Genomic DNA, 26,501 nt, shown 5'->3' on the forward strand with positions numbered 1-26,501 from the left:
TGTTTGTGTGTGTGCCCCATCGTTGCTCATCTTTGGCAGGTTTGCAAGTGTTCGTGAAGCTAGAATGTACAGAATATTTACACTTTACCACACACACATATCCACTTACTCACAACTGGTTTACATTGCCTATGGGTACTCTCCATTGACAATGCATTACTTAGCTCCATATCTTAACTTCAACCATTGAAACTGAATACCAAATCATAACGAATTCTAACCCTGATCCTAAACACAAGTCTTAACCCTGGAAAATCACTTTGTTTTCATAGGGAATAATACTGCAGTCCTCATGTTTACATCAGGTCACCATAAGTAGGTGCGCCATCACGCCTTTGTCCCCATCATGATATAAAAACAAGTATATTCATACCTAAATACACACACACACACACAGCTCCCTGGCAGAGCTTTGCTGCTGTTAAATGAGGGGTCTCTCCTCCTTTATCTGTGCTTTTCTTAAAAAAAAAAGGATAAATAAGCTGGAATTAGATTGTAACGAACTGTAATAAAGACACTAATTAAATTATTCATCCATTATCTGTATCACTTTTTCCATTAAGGGTGCAGAAGCTGGAGCCTAACCCAGCATTTATCAGGTGAGAGGCAGGGTACACCCTGGACAGGTCACCAGTACAACCAGTCCAACACGAATAGACAAACACCATTCACGCTCACACTCCTTGGGAGAATTTTGAGTGATCAATTAACCTAACATGCATGTCTTTGGATGATGGGAGGAAGCTGGAGTACCTGGAGAGAACCCACGCATACACGAGGAGAACATGCAAACTCCACACAGAGAGGCCAACTCACCCCCAGTTCGGACCTCCCCCCAGCTGAGGCTCAAACCAGCGACCACTTGCTTTGAGGCTGGTGCTAACCACCACACCACTGTGCAGCCCACCAAATAAAGTAGATTCTGCTAACTGAACATACTAAATCAGGAAACTGTGAAGACCATCTCCTGAATTTGTTTGTCTGTCATCAAGACTGCAGAAACTAACAGCGCAAATTTCCAGGAACTTGCATGAGCAGCAGAGCTGGGGTAAAAACAACAACAACGACAACAACAAAAAACAAAACCCTATTACATCATATTATAAAGATTAACATGATCTTGAAACTATGAGACAGGAAGCTGGAGGATGACTACACAATATGGGTGCATGTTTAGTACAGATCTTCATGAATATCCAACCTATCCAGCAAAGATGTGAAATGTCTCCCTGTTAGGTTAGTTTAAGTGATTTTTTTTATTGTCCCTACCGCAAAATTTGGTTTACAGACAGGTGGTCAAGGACAAAATTACAACATGGAACAATAAACTCTCCACTCACATACAACAAGCATGACAAAATGATCTGTTAAAATAAAAATACAAAACACTATATTTCATTAAAGTAACTAAACTAAACTAAAATCATATAAAACAGTAATCAAAATTATCATTCAATAAAAAAAAATACACAAATGAAAAAAAATATGAAAGGAATTATAATAGTACAGAAAAGATAATTATTCAGTTAAAACCAATTCAATAAAAGAGAAAGAGAGAAAAAAAAAGGCGGGACAGTGGGAGTAATTTACAGAGCTCCTGTAATTATTTCGGTGCTAATGGTTGCTAATTGTTATGTTGATTTTGAGAGAATGGAAAAATTCACTACTTGTACATGTAATGTTACAGTAGGTCTGAAGTTAGGTCTGTCTATTGTATAAAAAATAATATGATTTAATGTTTATAATATATATACATATATATATATATATATACATATATATATATATATATATATATATATATATATATATATATATATATATATATATATATATATATATATATATATATGTATATATTGCTAGATCTGTCCCTGACTTGTAGTGACAAACACCTGTCAACTTCTGATGGCTGTGGTCTAATATAAAAGGCAGTTGCCAACTATTTTGAAGTAGACAAGAAAAAAAAAAGCAATTTTTTCTCCATCTATTTATTTTTTCTTTGATCTTAAGTGGTTGCTGTTTCACTCTGCCATATCCTCAAACTGCTGGGGTATGTCCTATGATGCACTGAAGTCCTCTCTCTGAATATATGACATTGTTGTCATCAAATTGAGTTTATCTTTCTTAGGAAGTGGCCCTGACCTGGAGTGATGGTGCCTGTTGACCCCTGTTTTCTGTTCTCCTCACCTCTAAATTGGTTGAAGTAGATAACAACCCTTGATGAGTCTGGTTCTACTGGAGTTTTTCCTTCCTGTTAAAATGGAGTTTTAAACATTCATTGAAAGTTTGCTTAGCTAGGCAATTCTTTTCTTAAGACCTGGTGTTATATGAACATAGTTATTATGAACTGGACTAATGTGGATTATGTAATCAATCAAATTTCATTGCAATGATTAGATTAACTGTATCTTTAAAAAAAGCCTGGAGATGACTAGAATAATGCTGAATTGAGACTGTATAAACTACAAGTGTTGTGTGAATGTGTGCAACAAGACTAAAAAAATCCCATAATGCATAAATGGAGACTTTCACTATTTCAGGTTAATCAAAGCAACTTCAGTTGTCTTAGAAACTACAACAGCATACCATAACATAGACAACAGTGTGCTTGCATGTTTGACACAACAGTTTGAGAAAGACCCTTCATTGTTTCAACACCTCCATACACAAAGAAAGGTTCACAAAAGTATTGCATTCTCAGCTTGGAGTGGAGGAACATGCCTGGGCTGTACAAAGAGCGCTAACCTGAACCTCATCCAACACCTCGGGGATGAATTGGCATGCTGACTGTGAGCTGAACAACCTCACTAATGCTTTTCTGACTGAATGGCAGTAAATCCCTGCAGCCAGCTGTAGAAATCTTGGAGCATGATAGGGGCTCAAAGGTTTAAAACTCTATATTAATCCCCTCTCTAATAAAATGAGACTTTTCTTAAAAAAGCATCTAACTTTTAAATGTATTTCAGGGTTTCTGATACATGTAAATAATCTTGCCACACCACCATGGCAAAAGAAAAGCCACCATGCCTACTGAATTAGGATTTTTTTTTCAGATTTTGCAAAAGTAAATGATATTGTATGAATGGACCCATATGCCCATCGTGTCTACATATGTGCACATTTACGGACCACAATACCAGTGTGAAATAAGTCCTTCTTGTAGAATGCCTTTAATACTCTTAGTTTTGAAAAACAAACAAGTCTCAACTTCCTGTCCACAACAGCTCGCTCGAGAGTAGTCACACACTCCATGAGAAGTCAGAAGGTATTGAGACCGCAAGACCAAGAAAAAAAGCTTCTTTAGGCCCAGTCAGTAAATACTACGATAAAAAAGTGTATGTAAATATAAAAATAGAAGTTTTGTAAATACCATTAACATATGTTTTTTTATACAATTCACAAATAAGTCCCGAGGTAGAAATATATGAAACAATATGGGATACAAGTAAAAAACAGAAAAAAAAAATCAAGTGCTCTCAGCGTAGCGAACTGACATTTGATAAAGCTACATCACATGTTTGCCTTAAATAACATGCCTTTGCCTTAAATAATGTTTTTGTTGGGGGGGAGGGGAGGGGGGCGAATTCTGCATATCTGTACAAATTCTACTGCTTCTCTACATTCAGTGGGATTTTACATCACTCTCCATTCTCTCTGCAGTGGACGTGGGTGCAGGTGGTGAGAACACTTCCCTCCTCCACCCCCTCTTGGTGTCTCTGTGCTTGCTCTCAATGCCCATTTAACTGCATATTTTACACCAGTGGAGTGGGGATGAAAATGTGTTAGATCCCTTTTAAAATAACTAAATAGAACACAACTAGTGTTAATATTTTGTCCACTGCTTTGAGTTTGGACAGATGTGAAAACGACTCGGAGGAGAGTGTGCAGCCATTGGAAGAATACTTTTAGCACTGTTTAATGGCCAGGTGATAATGGCTGTCTAATGGATAGTAAAATAATTATGATGCTAGAGTGTGATCTTTCTACATGTGTCTTTAAATATGCATACAGTCCAGCTGTGCCAACAGACAAATGAAACAATGTAATCTGACAATGTGGGATTGTGCTGCACATAGAAATTCACACACACTATAAATATCCCTGACCCTAGGCTGTCAGTGCATCTTGTCCTCATCAGCTCTGTGTCCTTCCCACAATATAACAGCTAGGTTAACTGTAGCTAATGTGGCACTGCACTGCTGTCCACTGTGTCGTGTCTAATCTCTGTGAGCATCTGTCTTGCTGTACCTGTAAATCTCTCTATCCATATTAATCTAAAGTTGCTTGGTATGAGATGGATCATGAATTTCTGAATTGCAGATATTTCTAATCCCGTGGAGGGTCAGCACTCCTGCCAATTGTAACATAATTAATAAAGTGACTCCACAGGGATGTTCCTTTTAAACTGACATTAATAAAATACTAGATATGTTTTCAGAATTCATACAATACCTAAAGGTTTGGTCTTACATACAGTATATATACTAAGGATATTTTTTTAATCAATGACATCACTCCTAATAAGATCATTCTATATATATTCATTTCTTTAAATTTATTTATAGTGCAAAATCACAAATGGCATCTCAGGGCATTTTGCATAATGAAACTTAATTACATCTGAGTACTTAGCAACATGGCTTCCCTGGAACAGCTCAGAATAATACTAACCTTTATGTACTTGTGTAAAGGTGGTTTTATCAGAAGGATGCAAAAAATAATCAGGACTTCACTAGGTCTTTAAAGTTGCACTATGTAACTTTCTGATCTTAAAATTCCACGTTCCTGACTCGTTTGACAGCACAGTGTCATTTATTATGTGCTGTTCTGGAGCCGTTGTTTCCCAGAAGCATCCAGAGGCTGAGAAATTTAACTCACAACTTTTGCTTTTGTTGTCCTGAGTGATGTTGGAGCTGAGTTTCGCTTTACACACGTCAAATGCTAGCAATCGGATATCCACACATTGGCCGTTTGAAAGTGCACGTGGTTGCTTCAGCAAAGGAATGCATGAGGACATTTTGAAGGAAAAAAAAAAACATTCCAGTATCATCATTGTAAGATTCTTCAGAAACATAACTTGTTGAGTTTTGAAAATTTTAAACCATTTTCAAACTTGAGTCTAGTATAAAACAGCCCAAATGGCCTGGAACCTGCATGTTTACTGCATTTTGCCTGTTATAGCCCTGCTAGTTCTGTAAAATGCACCAGAATAGCTTTCCTCTTCAGCTGTAATGTACCTTTCTGCCGCACAACTTTTGGACAATTTGCCTTTTCTTTTAAAGCCACTACACATTGGAATACGCTAAGAAGGTCGGCCTTCTCCGCTGACCTAAACACCATCAGAAGCACTGACTTGCATTTACAACCTAAATTCTAATTTTACTCCATGAAATTATATTAATTCATTCCCAACAGTCTATTCTCTTAATTTCTTAGCTAGCTGGCCCACAATAGCATCAGCATTTGTGCATCCTCTGATTGGTTGGAACAAAACTGTTAGACTACCAAAACACGTTTTGTAGCGATTGCACATATCATTACATTTGAGTTAGAAGTTTTCACAGCCACAATGTCTGACAGAGGAGGAGAAAGTACAAAAATCATTTTCAAGGCAGACTTTTCCAGAAAAGCTAGAAATTGTGAGGCGAGGTTGGTCAACCTTAAAGCTAGCTAACTTGTCTCAGCCCGAGAAAGTTTTTTTTTTGCCACTTTTAGAACAGTGCCTACAAGTGGTACCACTGGCCCACAGTCTCTAAGGAGCTTTGCAAATTATACTGCTGGGAAGGCCTGTTATTTGCAAGTGATCAACTTCGTGTTTGGAGTCACAGAAGATTTGCAAACCTGAGCTGTCTTACCAAGGCAGTGGGGGAAACACCAAGCCACGGCGGGGCACCTGCACACTGCAGTGCTTTTGAAAACATTTGGGGAAGCAAGAGTTAATCTCCAGCTCAACGAACAAGTGCGCAGAGAAACAGACCTCGACAATGAAAAGGTGGAGAAAAATAGGGAAATAACTGATGGATTGTTTCATACTTTTGGGTAAACAGGAACTTTCATTCAGCTGACACGATAGAGAGCCAGATCCACAAACTGAGGGAACTAGATACTTGCACTACCATCTGTCCGCTAACAAAGTGTTTTGTAGGACTTCAAGGAGAATCCAAAATGATCTGATTAATATATTGATAAAGTGATGAGAGAAGAGATAAAAATGGAGGTTCATAAGGCACCCTTGTCACTGTTATAATGGATGAGAGGACAAACGTGAATAACGCAGTGCAGCTCACCCTAGTCCTGTGCTGAAGGCAGGTGCCAAGGTGCGGTTTGTCCCATATGAAGATGTTACAAGTGGTAAGTGAGCTGATGACATCGCTGCACTTAGCATCAGTTTCTTGGAGAAATATGAATGTCTGGATAAAGTTGTGGCACAGTGTTCTGGTGAGTGTGATGCATTTTAATATTTTAGGTTTTTGTCATGTTATCAGAGAAATATTGATTACAAACTGCTCCATGTAATGTACATGGTGCAGTTGTGGTTGTAGTGCAGCGGTTTAATGTTGTCTTACCTGGTATAACCATATATGGTAATTGTATGGTTTTCAGAGTGCCCTGCCAGAGGACTACAGATGTAAGTTAGCCTAAGGCTAACTCCTCGACAGTGCATCAAATGGCAACATTTATGTTTAAATTGTACACTGCTCCTTATAAATATTTTTAAAAACTGCTGCCGGCCATCAATCTGGGAAGGATTATGAGGTTAGTGAGAAAGATTATTCACAAGTGGAAAACATTCAACATAGCTGCCAATCTTTTCAGAAGTGGACACCATAGCAAGCAAAGAGCTCCCCTAAAATAATGGTAGGGGAAACACTGCGGACATTGGGCCTCATCCACCAATATCTTCATACGAATCTTCTTAAAATGAGAGAATTCTGTCTCCTCTCTCACTTGCTTGTTCCACTTTTTAGCGAATGTGTGCTCAAACAGGTGAGTCTGAGATCTTTCCCTTTTTGTGACCTCACAGAAGGAAATAACCACTGGCCCTGATAGTGGATACTGCCCCCCCTTAAAAATCACAGAGGGGGTGCCAGCAAAAGCCAGATCTTCTCCCAGAGAGGGACGTGGACAGGCACCACTTATGAACATTTAAAGGTTCATACACAGAAACAGCCCGTTCTCACTAGAGCCACATTCGACATGGCTGAAATTAAGGACCAAGGCTGAATTTGGGGTAATACACTTTAAAAACAACGTGGAAACCCATGTGAAATTGTTGAAAAAATTTATAATATGGGATTTATAAGTTGTACTTGAGAAGTTATTTACGAAAACCCTCCATCACATTCATGAAAATGTTTGTAGACTGCATAATTGTTTGAGTCTTTTCTCTGAGATTGGTTAACACCAATATATTGTTAGTTGAAGATACGGACGTTTTATTATTGTATTTTTATGAAAAGAACAGCAGAAAACAACACAAATGCTAATTTTGTTCGAATGTGTCAGCTTTCAGATGTTTGTAAAAGTACTCCTGAGTGTTCATAGAATTTGTTCTTAGCTAATAACAAATCCAAGATACAAAGATTTTGGTGAATGCCACACTTTTTGTGAAATGTTGGTAAGTACGATTTAAGAGCAAATTTGTTCGTAAGATCGGTTGGTGGCTGGGGCCCATTGATCCCAAGATGATTTGCAATAGAATGACTGAAAAAGGGAAGAATGAAGGCGCCGTAGTGGTCAAGTTAAAGCTCTGACCTCTAATCTTGAGAGCTTTAATATCCACAAAGCTCAATGAACTGAAACACCATCATGAAGATTACTGGACCAGAATAAATGCAGAAAACACTGACCTCAAGTTATGTGGCAGTTCTATGAGCTTTTGATTAATGGGCTGAACTTGTTTTGTAGCACAATGTTTCTGCATTTTGGCAAAATTTCTAATGAATAAATAATGACACTGTATACTTTGTCCTGTGCTGTTGTCTTTGATTGGACCTTAGGACCTGGTATAATCCAGTTTAATTATTATTATTAGTTTAATTATTTTAAACATTTAAAAACATTTAAGACTGTGCAGTCTCTCTTTCATTTGAGTATATGTTAGAATACCTGATGACTACAAAGAGGATTCTACATTCTTTTTTATTAATAACACTGCACACATTGTAAGTAAACTTGGTCCCACATGACACCATAGCTTAACATTTATTTGTCATGCTTCACCGATGACAGCAGCGGAATAACTTTTAAATAAGTTATAACAAGGAAAAGCTGAATATTATTTGTCCTATAAGAATTGACACATTAAATCTAAACATCCACTAAATTGTAAATTTTACAGGCCTTTTCATGAGCCAGGCGTCCATTTAGAGCGGCAGAGCGGAAATCAAGTAAATCTGCAGTCAACAATGTTAACCGTGGACACACACACACACACACACACACACACACACACACACACACACACAAGAAACATCATGAAATGAGTGTGAGAGCCTTACCAAACTGATTTGTTTTCCTTTCGATTACAGAGCTGTGTTTATGGCTATTAGTCGCCCTTCTATTTCAGCCTCTTTCATTGAAGAATAAACACAATTTCCGTTTTTAGGGAAAGAAACTAATAATTAAAATCAATGAGACCCATTTCATCTCATTCATTATTTTTTCCAAAGACTGATAAAATCTGCCTTTGTTAGAGATTAAGTCTTGTCAAAGACTGCCGCGGATGTGCAAAAAGCTCCAGTACTGACTTTTCCAGAAAAATAACCTTCTCTTTGGCACTTCCCTATCAGTGAGGGGGATAGTTTGACATCAGCAGAGAAAGCCACCATGGAGAAACGATATAAAAACAAATAGAAAGTACTAACCTGAGGCATTTTTCAGGTAGCCATTAGAGTCCACTGTGGTGTACATGACGTAAGGACCTGGCTGGTTTACTCCAAAAGGCTGTAAGAAACAGATTTGCAAACCAAATTAAATAACTTTTGGACGTTTTGCAACATATTTTCACATTAATTGCCCATCAGGATGAATGCGAGGTCAGACAGGCACCGTGACTCTAAGCATTTTTCCAGTGGCATGGTAAAGGTCTGACAGGGCTGGCCTGAACCTGCCTGAGCATTAATGAATGTGACGTTTGCGTGTATATGCAGCCATGTGTGTGGATACTTAACTCTTGTCTCATCTCCACATTACAAAAGGATGACAACTAATGACGGGACCTGTCGAGCCACCCTTCGCTTTACATCAGCTAGTCATGGGCATGTTACGCATGCAGACACACTGAGGGAGACTTGGCCCTTTTTGTCATGACACGCAGCAGTTGGGTGAGAGAGGAATAGAAATGAGGACAAAAAAAATACTGACAAGGAGAGAGAAGAGAAAGCCACAGAGGAGCAGACTGGTGGGCTCAGTGAAAGGAGAAAGAGAGGTGTGACTAAGAAAGAGAGGGGTAAGAGAGTGGTATGAAAAGACAGAGCAGGCTGATGGATGGGAGAGGATAGGAGCTGAAAAAGCCGCAAGCCTGACTTGTTTCTACCATTCATCATAAATTTCACTTAGACAACAAGCAAACGGAAGAGCAGACAGACAGAAAAGCAAAACAGATCTAATACCAGCAGCTTCTTGTTGATGTCAAAGCTGTGTTTTCATATGGACCTGATGTGATGGTAAGCTAGTGTTAAGTATTAAGCTAGCATTTAGTAAGTTAGCTACTTTACTTACTTTAATTGTTTTGTATTTCAGGAGCATGTGATCAGTGCAAAACCTTGACAAAAAGGACACTAGCTGTGTTTACATGGAGCTCTTTTCATCCATGGGATCAAAATTGTAAAAAAAAAAGCATTGTGTAAGTTAGCTTATCTGATCGGCCTCAATGGGAAAGAATTGTCAATCGGATCGAGAGGGGTGGTTTCAACCTTTTTACGATCAGATCAGCAGGAAAAAATACCCATGTGTACACCCATTCCGACTGTTTCTGTGTTGTATGCTGTTTCTGTGCATGCTTGAGGGGTTACATGATGTTTGTAATGAGTTTGAGGGAAGACTTGAAAAATGGCAGCAGCAAACAGAACGGGACTGTGGTGGATACAACGATTTTGTTAGAAACGGAGAGGTAAGGATTATTGAGCATTTTAACAGCAAAAAGGTTCAAAATAACAAAAAGCTAACAGAAAATATATATAAAACAGCCAGAGTGAACTCCAAGTCTATTGTTCAATGTTGTGTTAGAAAGAAAGAGCTATTGTTTATCTGTCTTTGTACTTGAAATTCTGACTCTGTTTTTATAAAATCTCACACATCAAAGGAAGACTGTGGGATTATTTATTTATTTTTATATAAAGTATTCAGCTCCTTTTAAAGGATCTCAGTATGACTGTAGTCAACACTGTTGACCAGTTTTAAACAATCTTTTCCTTACATTTCTTCCTTGGTGCTACTGCCATCTTGTTTTTTTCTCCCCATACACTGCCAACTCAAAGACCCAAAACCTTCACCTTTGTGGTTTTCTGAAACTTAAGAAATTAAACTGTAAGAAATTTGTCTAAAATGTCTAAATTTGTCTAAAATGCTTATGTTATCTTCTAAATTTCATCATTCCTTGAACACTTTCAAACCCCACAGCTCAAGAGGCAGAAAAGTAGGAATACAGCACGAAGGACCACCACCATGTTTTACATTATTTGTGCTCTTTTCTGTTGGCCTCATTCATTTTGCTCATGAACAAAGTGATGTGTCACATTCTCTGGTTTTCTAACCCCAGAAAGGCTTTTACATATCTATAAATGTACAGATTTCCTTTTAGTAGTCATGTCCTCTTTGGCCTTGTCCCCTTCAAACCCTATTTGGTGCAAATTGTGCTTCTTCTGCCTGAAGACACCACTTGCTCAGGCCCAGACTGCAAGCCACTTTTTATATAGTTGCAAATCAATGAGACTGGGTTTTTAAGGTCCTTGGTGATTGCCTTCTACCTTTTGGAACTGCTACTCTGTTAGATAAAAGCATTTGAGATGGTCTCTTGTAAGGTGGTAGATGAAAGTAACATTTCAGTTAATTTTTTTTACTACACTGAATGCACAAAACACAATTTATTCACTTGTTTGTACAATATTATTTGCATTTTTTGGGTTATTCTAGTCACATTATGATTTTGTATTAGCACAAGATAATACACACACACTCAAATATGCCGCCTGTTAATGTCATGAGCTCACATGAATAAAAGATTTCATATTTGGAGGGGTCTCTAATAAACACTAACAGTATAAAAGTTAATAACCTATTAAATAGTCTTTCTCTATTCTAGCTGCTCTATGTGAATTACACTGCTGCTTTCTTGCTCCTATCACTTATATGTGCAGCAAGAACAGCCTAAATATTCCTAAACAGCTGTATGCACCTCTTTCAGCTAAGTTTGAGGTAAGAACTAAGTGCACGGGAACCATTTCTGTTTTGAATACAGGGTACTAGGTAACACGATTTACAGTACAGAGCACAGACAGAAAGGCTATCCTTTATGACTGACTTTATGAGTCGTAGATGAAACAGTAATGCAAAAGCAACATGGTGTAAATTCATTTGCCTCCTGAAATCCTTCCTTAAGCCTTTTTAAAAATGCACTGCAGACCTGGAACTTTCTTGCCATGTTCTGAAGTGGCTGAATGTGAAAATTGAAATGTCTGCAACATTCATTGTGAACTCCTAGCAGAGCTAACCAACCAGCTAACCAGTCACTTAATGACTCAACACAATGACCAAGTGAGACCATGTGGGCGCAGCAGATATTCCTCTGGAGAATTTATGAAAGTGAATGGGGAGCTAATAAAGGTTGCTGCTTCATACTCTTTTCTGCTGACCTGAATGTTCTTTCCACTGTCTTGTTGATATTGCAGAAAAGTACAAACACATGTGATGTTGATGTCAATAGAAAAACACTCATCTTTACAGGCAGGCAGGGGGCCTTATCTGTGCTTATCCCTGTTGTGAGAGCATATCACCAGTGGAGAATCGTCCACTGTGAAGTGCATATGTATCAGCAACTGTAAAAAGAGTCTAGACCAAATTCTTCAGACATTTTCCTGACACTCTTTGGTATTCATGTGTGAAAATGGTTTTATTAAGAAGAGCCAAGCTGATTTGAGTGCACACTGTGCACCGAAGTGAAAGACTGCTCTGCTGTACAGACTTTGTGGAAATATATTTAATCTTCTGAGTTGTATCTGCTGCAATCAGTGTTGGAAAAAAGTGATTCTTCCCCTGATACAGCAACTAAAAGGCTATGCACTCCTCTTTGCCACAATGAGAGATAAAATAGAAATCATCACAACCTTTTTATGAATAAAACAAAATTAAGTGGTTATTTTGGAACACAAAATTTTTTATTTAAGCTTTAGAAAAACATGCCAATAACTGTTTGAGCACATCATATTTTTTTAGTTTTTATTAAATTACATAAGACCAGTTCTTTTGTTAGTGGATGTTTTTCAATAAAGACCTGGAATATTGAGGTTATTATCATTTTAAGTATAAAAAATATTTTAAAGCACAGTGCCTTTCTAATGTTATCAATAGAAAAGTTGACAGAGACGTCCCTTACCTTGACATCTTCAGGACAGTCATTAGAGCAGAGCCCGCTGAGCACTGAGGAAAACAGAAGGCCGGAGTTAGACATCCATCTCAGCTATATAATAACCATCTCTGCTGTCAAACAGGTGTCAAAAATGATTCTGCTGTAAAAACCAGCATATTACATTTCATCAAACATCAAGCTGGACAGTAAAAAGATTTGCTCACAATGACTCAAGCTTGTTACACAGCAGCTGAAAGCACATAAAAACATCACTTCATATTAAGTATACGTAAATAATCCTCATATTTTCATGGTACTTCATAGCATTTATTATTCATTTCTGCATTTCTGTGCATGTGAACAAGATAGGGAGAGACACAAGGTTGGAAATAAACTGCCAGCAACAATAAGCATAAAAAAATGAATGTTTAAAGTATTAAAACAGACGTTTGCACTATGAGAGTGTTCCACTTATCTGTTCATAGAGTCAGAGTGAAGAAAAAATCCACTGAATTGTAAATCAGCCATTAAAGAAGTGACTTTATTAGCATACTAATGGAGTCCTGGGTCTATGGTTGCCCTGATTTGGCAGATGGAGTCACGTTCAAGCCTAATTCTGTTTATTAGGTCGGACACAGTGCTGTATGAAACTAAAGATAAACTCAACGCACCTGTTTAAACAGACTGTATAGACATGGGGTGAATGATAATAGACTGGACGGTAATTACACCGCTACAAAGAAAGAAAGAAAACAATTAAGAGCTGTAATTACTTGTCAAGGATCTTTCATTATCTATAACAATTGGAAAGTGTTTCACACAAATGTGGTAAAATAGGTGTTAGAATGAAATTCTATTCATGTAGAAGCTTCTTGTTTTGTTGCAGACAGGTGGAGAAAACCAGTGTAATGATCTCTGGAAGGATGTCAGATCATGTAGAAAACTCCTTCTGCAGCAACGTTGGCATAAAGATGGAGAATCACAGGAACAACTCGCTGCATCATTGATTCATAACAACAGGAACAGACTGTTGACAGTCACGTATCTGAGCTGCTTGCTCGTTTTGGTTAAAGTCTCACAGTGTCTTCTTCTGCCTCTCCGAACAGAATCATATAGGAAAGTCATTTTTCTTTGCAGCAGCTTAAGCTGAATTGTGGAAATATCTCAATGACAGGATCTTATTAATTCACTGATCACCCTGGTTTTTCTTCACAATTCCACTTCCACTGATCATGCCTGATCTATTCATACTCCTATATGTTTTAGAATAAATGTAGAATTATGTAACATCCCATTCAGCATTAGCAAATGGCATTAGTTGGAAAAAGCTGAAAGGAGTCAGTATTCAAGGTCAATATTGTTCCTATTTTAACCGCTTAATTCATGTCTCACCTCTCATCAGGTACATGGTTCTTAACTTCATGTTCAAAATACTGTTTCATGCAGATGACTCATCTGATCTTTCATGTACACTTTTATTTCCTCCTCTACATGCATGCTGTTTCACTGACTGTAGCTTTTTTTTTTTTTTTTTTTTTTTTTTTTTTTTTTTTTTTTTTTTTTTTTTTTTTTTTTTTTTTTTTTTTTTAACTTGTCTTGTCCAGCATCGTTGCAAACAGAATGATTGTCTGGCTGCTGTCTGGTGCTGGGCAATTTTACTCTATCAAGCAGGGATTTATACTACATGTATAAAGTCCCTCTTGATGACATGAAAAACTTTATTAAATCAGACTCTTAATGCTGGACTCGACCGGAGGGGACAGAGAGAGAGAGAGATAGAAAAGAAAGTAGAGAGAAGAGGGAGGGGAGAGAGAGGGACAGAAAGGGTGTGGGGAGTGCGGGTGGGGACTTAAAACATTATACAGAAAACCATGTAATCCATACTACTTGCAACATATATAGCTAAGATCATCCTGGCCAGTAGGTCATTACACAACTAGTTGATAATAGTAACAATAATAATAATCACAATAATAGTAATAATAATAATAGTAGTAGTAATAATAATAAGAGTAAGAGTAATAATAATAATAAGAACAGAAATAATAAAAAAAAAGAAAAAAAAATATGATAATAGATATAAGTGAAACTGCTGTATTCAAGAACACGCGCAGAGAAACCTGTGTGGATATGCTGGAGAACTCGGCCACATGGCGACGCAAAGACTGTGTGGAGACGTTCAGGAAGGAGTGACCATGCAGAGTGATCATGCAGATGCCACCTCACTTGAACAGAGGCCAGAGTCAGGCCAGCGGTCCCGAGACCCAGGCCACCAGCCCCCCCGTAGGCTACAGATCCCGACCGGTCCACAGAGACGACCACTCGCCCGCCCAGGAAGGCAGCAGCAGGAGACCCCAGCAGGAGCCGCCCCGCGGACACAGGGCACCGGCCCCGGCAGGCCGAGGCCAGCAGTCCCCGACCCCCCCGGGCACCGGCCGCCCGGGACAGACGGGGCAGAGGGCCCGGGCCCAGGAGCGCAGGGACACCCCCCACCCCCACAGGCCAAGGGCCAGCACGCCACCCGGGGGGACCCGGCCCGCCCAGACGGCCACCGCCAGAGGCCAGCCCCACACCCCAGCGCCCAGCCGCACACCCCGAGAACCAGTCCTGCCCCCCCCCCCCAGACCAACACACACAAACACACACACTCTCCTTCCACTCCTCCATTCATCCTCCCACACATACACCATCCAACCCTTACATACTCTGTCCTCCCACACACACACACCATCCTTCCACCATCCATCCTTCCACACACACACACCATCCTTCCACCATCCATCCTCCCACACACTCACCATCCTTCCACCATACACTCTCCCACACCTACCCCATCCTCCCACACACACATCATCCCTCCACCACTCATCCTCCCACACATACACCATCCTCCACCTTCACACCTCCCACACACACACACACACACACCATCCTTCCACTACCCATCCTCCCACACATACATCATTCTCCTACACATACACCGTCCTCCCTCTCCTACACCAAACATCCACCTTCACGTACCCCATCCTCCCACACACACACACACCACCCCTCCATCACCCACTCTCCCAAACATACACCACTCCCCCACACACACACCATCCTCCCTCCCATACACCATCCATCCTCCTGCACACACACCATTCTTCCACCATCCATCCTCCCACACACTCCCCCTCCCTGCACCATACATTCTCCCACACATACCCCATCCTCCCCACATACATCATCCCTCCACCATTCATCCTCCCACACCCACACCACCCCCCCTCCCACACACCACACATCCACCTCCACACACCCCACCCTCCCACACACACACACCATCCCTCCACCACCCATCCCCCCACACACACACCACTCTCCCCCCCCCCCCCCCCCCCACATACACACACACACACACACAAACAAACACCATCCCCCCACCACCATCCTCCCGCCACCCCACGCCGCGGGGGGACAGCCCCAGCCAGGAGGCGAGGAGACACGAGCCAGGCCCCCACCCCCCCCACCCCCGCCCCAGTCCCCCACTCCCCACCCCCAAAACAGCACCTTCCCCCCAGGGCCAGCAGCCAAACCCCCCGGGACAGCCCGCCCACGCCCCGGGCCAACGCGACAGGCCACCCGGCCCACCCCGCCCCCGGGCCATCCATGGAGACAGGGGCGCTTGAAGACCCCATCGCCCCTCCCTCCCCCACTAGTGAGGGAATATATTATGTGCTGTTTGCAATTAAAAAAAGAGGGTTAAAATTGGGGGGCAGTAACTGCATTGAGGAGGGGGTGGGGCCACCTGAGCAGTCCCACCCACCTGACCTCGCATGTTCCACCCCCCAAAACGTGTTTGTATGTTGCAAATGTTATTTGTGCTCAGTGACTAAGTGGAATTAAAAGCTGGGAGGCATGCTGCCGCTCGGCGAAGCAACGGGGCCACTATGATGACCCCCCCTGCCCCGCCCAGCGCAACAAGCACACCCCCCACGGCCCTACCTGTGTATGTAGTGAAGAGTGGGGAGGGGAGGGGTCAGGAGATGTAGGTCCAGAGGGGGGTAAGCCTCCCCCCTGGAAGACGACCCGCCAGTGGCTTAGGGCGCCCCCGTCCCCCGCCGGCCCCGAAGGGCGTCACAGGCCCAGAGCAGGCACCCCAACCCAGGCACGCCACGAACCCCCCCAGGGGCCAGCCACCAGCCCAAGGGGCCACTTTCCTCTTTCTGAGTGGGAGGGGGGCGAGGCGAAGGAAGGGAACCCCAGGCCCCCGCCCCCAACACCCAGCCAGGGCGCCCCCCAGAGGACACGTCCTAACCCCCTGCAAACGCACACACTCCCTTTTTTTTTTTTTTTTTTTTTTTTCTCCCCAGCCACTCACACACACTCTCACACACCTCTATATACCAACACCTCAATACGTGCACATACCTCCACACACACACGTCACGCACATACCTATAAACACACACACCGGTGCCCACATACACACACACTCTCATACCCCTCCATACACATACACCACTACACACACACTCACATACATACCTGCATATACACACAAGCACCTCCATACATACTCACGCCTCCACCCACTCCTTCACTCCTCCACACACACCTCGACCTCCACGTGCACACACTCATATATACATACCTTCACACACACCCACATCCCACATAGACCTCCACACACACACCCGCACACTACTCACACACACACATACACGCACACACCCAGACCTTCATACACACCCACACACACATACGGCACACACGTCCCTCTACACCCACCCACACACCAGCATACCCACAGACACACACACACACACACTCACACACAAACACACCCCCACCCAGGTTCCGGGGCTGCGACCAAGCACCAGGGCACGGACCAACCCCCGGCACGGCACATCCGGACGGGCCCAGCCCCCCCCAGCAGCGGCAGACCCCCCACCCCCAGGAGCGGGGGGAGACCCGACGCCCCAGAGCCCGGGGCCCCCACCCGGCCCACCCCGGGCCCGACCGGCCACCCGGCCAGGGGCCGACGGACACCGACCCAGGCACCCCGGCAGCCACCCCCCACCGCCACGAGGCAGCCCCACCCCGGGGCCCACCCAATGCCGCCCGCCCAGACCGGAACCCCCAGCCGACCCAGCAGCGGAGCAGCCTAGATCCCCACCCAGGAGACAACCGGAGACCTGAAGCCACCAGGGACCCCCCACCCACATCCGCCCCCATCCCAGCGAAGCCGCAATCCTCCACCTACATTAAGTGATGTAGCCAGTCACAGGGGACCAGAGGGAATGAAAGTCATCTGACTGGTTCCTGGAGGAGGCAGACATTGTCTCAATGCTGATGTGATCTAACAGGAGATTTCTAAACTGCTGGATAGACAAATTATTCTTATCTTTCCAGTTCACAAGAATAGTTTTCTTTGCGATGCATAAGACTGCGAGGACCAAGTTTATGGAGTGTATTCCTATGTTGGTGTCACCCAGGTCGCCCAGTAGGCAAAGTGTGGGGTTTGCAGGAAAACTAGTTTTAAACCATTTTGAGAGATCTTCACACACCTTAATCCAGAACCTTTGGACAGGTGTGCAGGACCACAGCGCATGGATGTAGCTATCAGAGGTGTTCTCAGAGCAGTGTGGGCAGATATCTGATGGTGAAAGGCCCATCCTGAACATCCTGTGTCCTGTATAATGAGTTCTATGGAGAATTTTGAATTGTATTAGTTGTATATTTGAATTCTGAGTCATTTTAAACGTGTTTAAACATATTTGCGACCATCTTTTCTGATCAAAGTTATTAGATAAATCATCTTCCCATTTTGAAGTCGGGAGAGATATCCTGTCTTCTAGCTTTGCAAGTAATCTATATATTTTTGATAATAATTTTGGAGTATTATGATTCAGGAATTCTGCTATTCTGACAGGAAGCTGCAAGTCTAACTGTACAGGGGTATACTTCTTACATATAATTGATTTTAGTTGGTGGTACTCTAAGAATTTATTGCTGTTGATTCCATACTGTGAGACAATTGTGTTGAAAGATACAAAGTTTCCATTTTCTATTATCTGTCCTAACTGTTGTATTCCTTTAGTCTTCCATTGAGTGAAGTTTATCATCTTTTTGTTCTGCAGGATGTCAGGGTTGTTCCAGATGGGTGTAAGTCTACATGGAAAGAGGGAAGATCTGGTTATCTTACAGAATTCCCACCAAGCCATTAAGGAAAAACGGATGTTAAGGCTTTTAAAGCACTTATATGGTTTAATGGTTGAGCTGATGAACGGCAGGTCAGAGATGACTAAGTCCTCACACAAAGCCTGCTCCACATCTAGCCACGGCTCATCCAGATAACTGGGTTTGAGCCACTTGGAGATGTACTGCAGCCTGTTAGCTATAAAGTAGTTATTAAAGTTTGGTAGGTCCAGTCCTCCTCTATCTTTAGTCTGCTGTAAGGTTTTAAGACTGATACGTGACGGCTTGTTTTTCCAAAGAAACTTGGATATGAAAGAGTCCAGAGATTTAAACCAACTGGTGGAGGGTTTAGTGGGTATCATTGAAAATAAATAATTAACTTTAGGTAGGATCATCATCTTAATGGTGGCAACTCTCCCCATTATTGAGATGGGTAAGCGCCTCCACCGTAAGAGATCATCTTCTATTGTTTTTAGTAGCTGAACATAGTTTAATTTTGTTAAATCTGATAATCTGGGGGAAATATTTATACCTAAATATCTAATGTTTCCTGTCTGTATTTTGATATTAGGGATGTTTTGTAGGTCACAGTTGATGGACATGGCTGTAGTCTTAGACCAGTTAATAGAATAATCAGATATTGATGAGAACTTATTAATAACCGTGATTGTCTGAGAGAGTGATGTTTGTGAGTTCTGAAGGAAGAGTAATACATCATCTGCATAAAGACTTATTTTATGTTCTATATTTTTGCCCTGGATTCCTTTAATTTCTATATTTTGTCTAATAGCAGCTGCTAACGGCTCTATGAAAATGGCAAAAAGTGAGGGGGAGAGTGGACAGCCCTGTCTGGTGCCTCTCTGTAAGCGGAAGCTTGGAGAAGTTTGATCGTTGGTTTTCACACATGCATTTGGGTTATTATATAATATTTTAATCCACTCTATGAAAGAAGGTCCAAACCCAAATTTGTCTAGTGTTGCAAATAGAAACTTCCAGTTTACCCTGTCGAAGGCTTTTTCTGCATCTAGAGAAATGATTGTGGATTCTAGATTATGTAAAGTAGAGTAATCAATGAGGTTAATTAGTCTACGTGTGTTAGTAGATGAATGTCGACCTTTTATAAAACCTGTCTGGTCCGGATGTATTATAAGAGGGGTTATTTTTTCTATCCTTCTGGCAAGAGCTTTACTAATTATTTTCAGGTCTACATTTATTAAAGATATGGGACGGTAACTGGATGGAAGTGTGGGGTCTTTGCCTGGTTTTAGCAATAGTGTTATATTAGCTAAGTTCATATTTTGCGGTATTTTTTGTTTTTCCTGTATTTCTAACAACATATTATAAAATGTAGGAGCTAGCGTTGTCCAGAATTCCTTGTAAAATTCTGCTGAGTAACCATCTGGACCCGGGGCTTTATTGTTGGGCATATGTTGGAGAGCTTCGTGGAGTTCATCTACAGTAATAGGTGCATCTAAATTTATTTTATTTTCATTTTTTAGTTTTGGTAGATTAATGTTGTTTAAAAATTGTTCAATATGTTCATCTGTTGGATTAATCTGTGATTCATATAATGTTTTATAGAAGCTTCTAAACGTGTCATTTATCTTGTCTGGGTCATGGCTGATGTTTCCGTCTTGATCTTTAACAGAGGAGATTGTTGTTTTTTCCTTGTTTGTTTTTAGTTGATTTGCTAAAAACTTTCCAGATTTGTTACTGTGTTCAAAGTTCTCCAAGCGAAGTCTTTGCACTAAAAACTGTGTTTTTTTATCTATAATTTCTTTAAGCTGCAATTTAGTTTTCCTTATATTATTCATTGTGTGCTCTTTGGGGGAAATGCGGTAAGCCTCCTCCAATGATTTAATCCTGAGTTCTAATTCTAAAACTCTTGCTGTTTCCTTCTTCTTCTTATGTGAGGAGAAGGAAATTATTTTCCCTCGCATTACTGCTTTTCCTGCTTCCCATAGGAGACACGCTGAAGTTTCAGGCATGTCATTTTTTTCTATATAAATTGACCATTCTTTTTTAAAATAATCAATGAACTCAGGATCTTTCAATAAAGAGGTGTTGAATCTCCAGCTTTTACCAATCGGTTTATTATTTTTGTTTCTCAGAGTGAATGAAACTGGTGCGTGATCGCTAATGCTGATTGGATGTATCTGAGTCTCTGAAATGTCGCCCATTAGTGAGTTACTATTTAATATATAATCTATTCTAGAGAAGGAGTGGTGAACTGAAGAGAAGAAGGTGTATTCTCTTAGTTTAGGATGGTGAGAGCGCCAAGCATCGCAAAGACCAAAATCCTTCATGTACTGTTTGATAGTTTCTGACGACTGCCAGACTCGATGACTACCTGATGTGCTGCAGCGATCTTGTTCAGTCAAGACTACATTAAAATCACCAGCTAGCACTATTCTGTTATCTGAATAATTCTGGAGTGTAGCAAACAGGGAGTGGAAAAAGGAGGGATCATCTGCATTGGGGCCGTACACATTGGTAATACATAATTTGATATTACAAATAGATAATAAAGTTATCAGAAATCTGCCTTCCGGATCCGCTACTGTGCTATCTATGTCAAAATTTAGTCTCTTATTAATAAGAGTAGCTACTCCTCTTTGCCTAGAATTGTAACAAGCTGAGTAAACATGAGGAAACTGAGCTGTTTTAAGAAGATCTATGGTTGAGTTTGTTAAATGAGTCTCTTGTAGTAAGACAATGTCAGCCTGCAGCTCCTGTAATTTATTAAAGATCTTCAACCTCTTCTCCCTGGAACCGGCTCCATGTACATTCCAACAGACGATTTTTAACATGGTTATTGTGAACGGTTTAATGCTTCATGCGTGTTACTGACGCGTGTGTCTTTGTGCGCCCCTCTTGCGTGTTCGCGCGTGTTTGCATGCAGCCTGATTGCGCGCGTTTGTCCGTATGTTAAATGTCCGTATATGTACCTTAATGCGTGTTCTCTCATACATAAAACGCGAGTGTTTATATTTATCATGTATGGTGCGGCTGTGCGTCCTGACGGTTTTTCGACCGGCCGCGTGCGCTGCTGATATTACGAGCTGGATTACAATTAACAGTGAAAGCGTGAAAGATAGTGAAAAGTGAGAAAAGTATTTGTGTGAAATATAAAAACAAAACAGAAAAAAATACATCGATCTAGGTGTAGAGGCTGTGGTGAGACGAGCAGTGTGTTCTACTGTCAGTGATCTATAATGGCGAGTTAAGAGTGATCATTTGGAGAGATTGACTTACAGCACCTGGGATCAGAAGAGCCACGGAGTGACGTCCGGGTCGCGGTACAGTTGTCCATTAATAAACAGTTTATCCACCGCGATGACAGCGCGAGCGCCATTAGCCATAGATTTCCTTCTGATGGGAAACAGGACTCTCCGTCGGTCCAGAATCTCTCTCGGATATTGGTCGTTTACTCCGAAGTTGGTCCCCTTCAGTTCGCGGCCCTGGTTCTTCACCTGCTCCTTCTGTTTGAAGCTGACGAACTTCGCTACGATGGGTCTTGGTCTGCTGGACCCGGGTTTCCTCCCGCCGAGCCGATGGACTCTGTGAAAGGAGATGTTTTTCACCGTTTCCTCCGGGAGCTTCAGGTGGGTTTTGATGAAGTTTTTCACCGTGGTCTCGGGGTCCTCCTCCGTCTGCTCTGGAATCCCTGCAAACACCAGGTTCTCTCTCATGCTCCGCGCCTGCAGATCGATCACCGTTTCCTTAATCTTCTTATTTTCATCTGAGAGACGGGTCAAGCCCTCGGTGAGGGATTTTACTGTCTCTCTGAGACCGGCATTTTCTGCAGCCAGACTTTCCACCTGCTTCTGGCTGAATTCTAATGATTCACGTAGCGCCTGGAACTCTTTGTGGAGAATTTCTACCAGACTCAAACGCGCATCAAAACTACTGAGTTTCTTATCTATGGAGATCAGAACATCTGTTGAGTCGTTCCCCGGTGGTGAAATAGCTCCAGGTGAATCCTCATTTCGCTGTCTCTTGGATTTAGATGAGGTGGAGGGGGTGGAGGTGTTGTTTGGTTTCCCCATGACGATTCTGTCGTAACAACGATCTATAAAATCTGTCAGGCTGGCCAAATCCTCCCCGCTGTGCTCCAGAGTGTACCTTTTAAAGACACTATAGTCCTACTTTAAAGAATATTTTTTGATTAAGTTGGCACAAAATACAATCGAATGAAAGTAGAAATGTTTGGGCGCGCCTAGTTTGAATCTGCCGTCTCCCCCGGAACTACGTCACCTACAGCATTAGCGTCACTTACCTGCCACCAGCGACACCTACCTGCTTACCCTACAGGTACACTGACTGTAGCTTAAAAGCCAAGCGAACTGCTGCTGATGTATTAAGACAAACTGTTAAGATCAAGACTGCCGAGGATTGATCCACAAGTAGGTGCTAAATTTTTGGACTTTAAAGCAAACTCCTCTGCAGTTCACCTCTGGAGTTTGGCAGCCTGCTGTCTCATTGAAACTCTGATTTCCTCTCAGACAGCCACACCTGCAACTTTAGACTAACTTGGATTTTATAAATATATAATAGGGATGTCAAAAATAATGCATTAACGGCGGTAACTAATTTATGTAATTAATTGCGTTAATATTAACAAGCCCCATTCATTCATCATCTCTCTGTTATGACGGCGGTACGTGGAGAAGAACGATGAGCCACCTCCACACTTTTTCCGCTTGTTTTTAAAAATTGTTTTGCACCACCGTGTCTGCTCTAATGGCTCTCTGGCAGCTGCTTCTTCCCTCTCCTCTCATGTTGCTCCGTGAATCATGGCGGCTGTCGTGATCAGCTGATCAGCTTTTTTCTCGGTGAGTTTGTTTATCGTTCAGCCAAGAAGGAGGAAACTAGCGGTTAATTGTTCACACCATCACATATTTATTCCAAAGTATTGTTTTTGGCAGGATCCTTTTTGAACACAGTAGTTGGCTGTTGGTAGACGGGGTTTATACTTCAGATGTGCAGGGGTGGGTCTAGAAAAGTTCTGGTGGGGGGCCAGGCAGGAGCATTAGCCAGGAAACGGGGGACACAAATGAGACCGTTTTTTAGGACTAGATTTTATAAAATATTGAACTGATTATTACAACTAAAGTGATCATCTAATGTAAGAAAGTGAAGAAAAACTTGCCAATGATCTATTTTATGAACAGTTGTTTACTTTGGGTGATGCTGCTTTTAGGAATTTATCACCCCTACACAAACACTCACACTTTAATGATAAAAGGAAAAACATGGTTTTATCCAGATCATCAGTTTTTTCAGTTTCTTCATCAACGTTGGCTAGTTAACTTCAGTCGTCACATCTGCTGGTTTTATACAGAAATTATCACCGTGGAGACACTTTGTGAGATGATATGAGTTCTGAACAATGATCTAGAACATGGTAGAGATGATGCAGAACAACATATAGAAGTACATTACATGCTGCATTTACTGACCCATGGACATCTGATGTTTACCCAAAGGAAGGTCAGTTAACAGTAAATGTGTCCAAGTATTGGCTCGTTATATTCGTTACAATACAGTAAAAACGGGCAAATTTCAGGCATAGTCGCAAATGGTGATTAATCATGATTAATTTGTAAGATGTGATTAATCATGATTAATAAATTTGAAAGCTGTGGTTAATCTGATCAAAAATTGCATCATTTATATATATCAAACTCCGTCCGATCTGCAGAGTCCTTATCCACTTTTAAAAGCAAGCTAAAGACTCAGTTGTTTATGGAGCATTTCCGCACTAGGCTTAACTTTTCTACTCAACAGAATGAGTTAGAAAGATTTGTCCAGGTCTTGAAATTGTGATGTTGTATTTAAACAAAATGACTTACATAAAACTACAAAAAACTTCTCACTCCTCACTCTCAAATGTAAGTCGCTTTGGATAAAAGCGTCTGCTAAATGACTGCATAATATATATATGTGTGTGTGTGTGTGTCTGATGTATATTGTAAAGCGCTTTGGGTAAAAGCGCTAAAGAAATACAGGCCAATTAACTATTTACCATATATATATATATATATATATATATATATATATATATATATATATATATACAGTACCACTGTTACTACAAACAAACAAATCAAACTGCTCAGCTTTGCTTGATAGTTTGTGATCATCCAGCTTCCTTTTGATGTAATTCCAGAGGTTTTCAACAGGGTTCAGCTCTGGAGGTTAAGCTGGCCACGACAGGCTCTTGATGTAGTGATCTTCCACCCAGACCTTGAGTGCCCTGGCTGTGTGGCATGGAGGGTAGACCTGATGTAATCCTTTGAGCTGGGGAGCACAGTCTTAACATTAGAAAGGTAATGTTTTTTTCTTGAATAATCTAGTGTTGTGAATAGGTCTGCAACTAATGACTATTCTGATGGTCGATTAGTCACTGACTATTAAAACGACTAGTCGACCAATCGGATTATGTATCATAATTATCATAAATGGATCTTACTTCACTTTCAGCTTTCAAATTTTGCATAAGGTTAAGTAAGTCAGACGTGCCTCCTCTTTAAATGTTCGAGCATTGCAGACGTACTTCCGTGGTACACAAGGTCCGCTTTACAAATCTCACATGTATTTATTTTGTAAGTTTAACGTGAAGTTATCTCAGACTTTTAAAGTTCTCCGCTGCTGTTTTCCTTCCTAGTCTGCCACCATATTTTCCCCTGGTGGACTTTATTGCGCATGTGATAAAAGAGATAAAAAAAGAAGACGATGTTGTTGTCGACTATTTTTATTGTCGACAACGTCGACTAATCGTTGCAGCCCTAGTTGTGAATGATATGTGGCTTTATCGATGTATCCAAAGACACATCTGCACATCTGACACACGACTGAAACATTCCTTGAGCATCACTGATCCTCCTCTATATTTAACAGTGTGAGACACTGTGGCTTGTCAGTCTCTCCAGGTCTCCAGGACTAGGTGTTGGGCAAAGCTGAAAACTGGACTCAGAGAACATGATCTTTCTCCAGTCTTCTACTGTCCAGTTCCTGAGGTCATTTTCAAACCTTGGCCTGAAGTCTTTGCTTCTCACTGATTATGGTGAGTTTTGCATGATTCCAGTCCTGCCTGTAGGAGCCTGTTTCCAAATGTTCTTGCTGTGCACTTCATCCCAGTTTGAGTTTACCACTGTGCTTGTGGGCCACTTGATGTCAGCGTCTGGTTCTTGAGTGTCAAGTTTGCAGTCATCCCTTTACAGCTGACATCATCTGTAATAAGGCTGCTAACCTGTGATGCCACAATACAACACTATGAGTAATTTTACTGTCATCATAAAGTCTGGTTCATATTGAACATTTTTCATTATTTACAGTTTTCCTTTAAAACTTTATAAACTGTCATCTAAAGGGTTAACACAAGCTCCTTCTGTAGTAATCTTACACAGATCAAAGTCCATCATTAGAAGTACCTTTCCAAGGTTTGATTATCCCAAATATAACACAAAAGAACTGCTGCTGCAATGTCCTTCATACTCCTGATGCCTTGAATAATATCTTGTCAAAACTTCCCATTAATCTAATACTTCCCCTCACATTACTATCCTTGGTTTACTGGAGGAAAATCAATCTTTCTCACAAATTCAGATGTCTTGTACTTCCTTATTGTCAAGGCAATATCTCCTGTGATTGAAATTTGCTGGGGCTCCATCCAGCGCTCAATGGCTCCAAAGGTCAAAAGCTCTATAAAAGAAACTGGAAAATTTTTTGATAAGTGGAAGTC

General features: G+C 41.3%; 1 protein-coding gene across 1 annotated transcript in view; it reads right to left on the reverse strand.

Moving 5' to 3' along the window:
- Positions 1-26,501, reverse strand: part of itfg1 (integrin alpha FG-GAP repeat containing 1) — a 174,624-nt gene that overhangs the window by 38,657 nt on the left and 109,466 nt on the right. The window contains exons 13-14 of the mRNA XM_041997200.1: positions 12,599-12,642; positions 8,871-8,949 (exon numbers count right to left, since the gene is read on the reverse strand). Of these exons, the coding sequence (XP_041853134.1) occupies positions 8,871-8,949; positions 12,599-12,642 (123 nt within the window). The remainder of the gene's footprint in view (positions 1-8,870; positions 8,950-12,598; positions 12,643-26,501) is intronic.

Source organism: Melanotaenia boesemani, chromosome 1 (assembly GCF_017639745.1).
Source record: "Melanotaenia boesemani isolate fMelBoe1 chromosome 1, fMelBoe1.pri, whole genome shotgun sequence".
Taxonomy (NCBI): Eukaryota; Metazoa; Chordata; class Actinopteri; order Atheriniformes; family Melanotaeniidae; genus Melanotaenia; species Melanotaenia boesemani.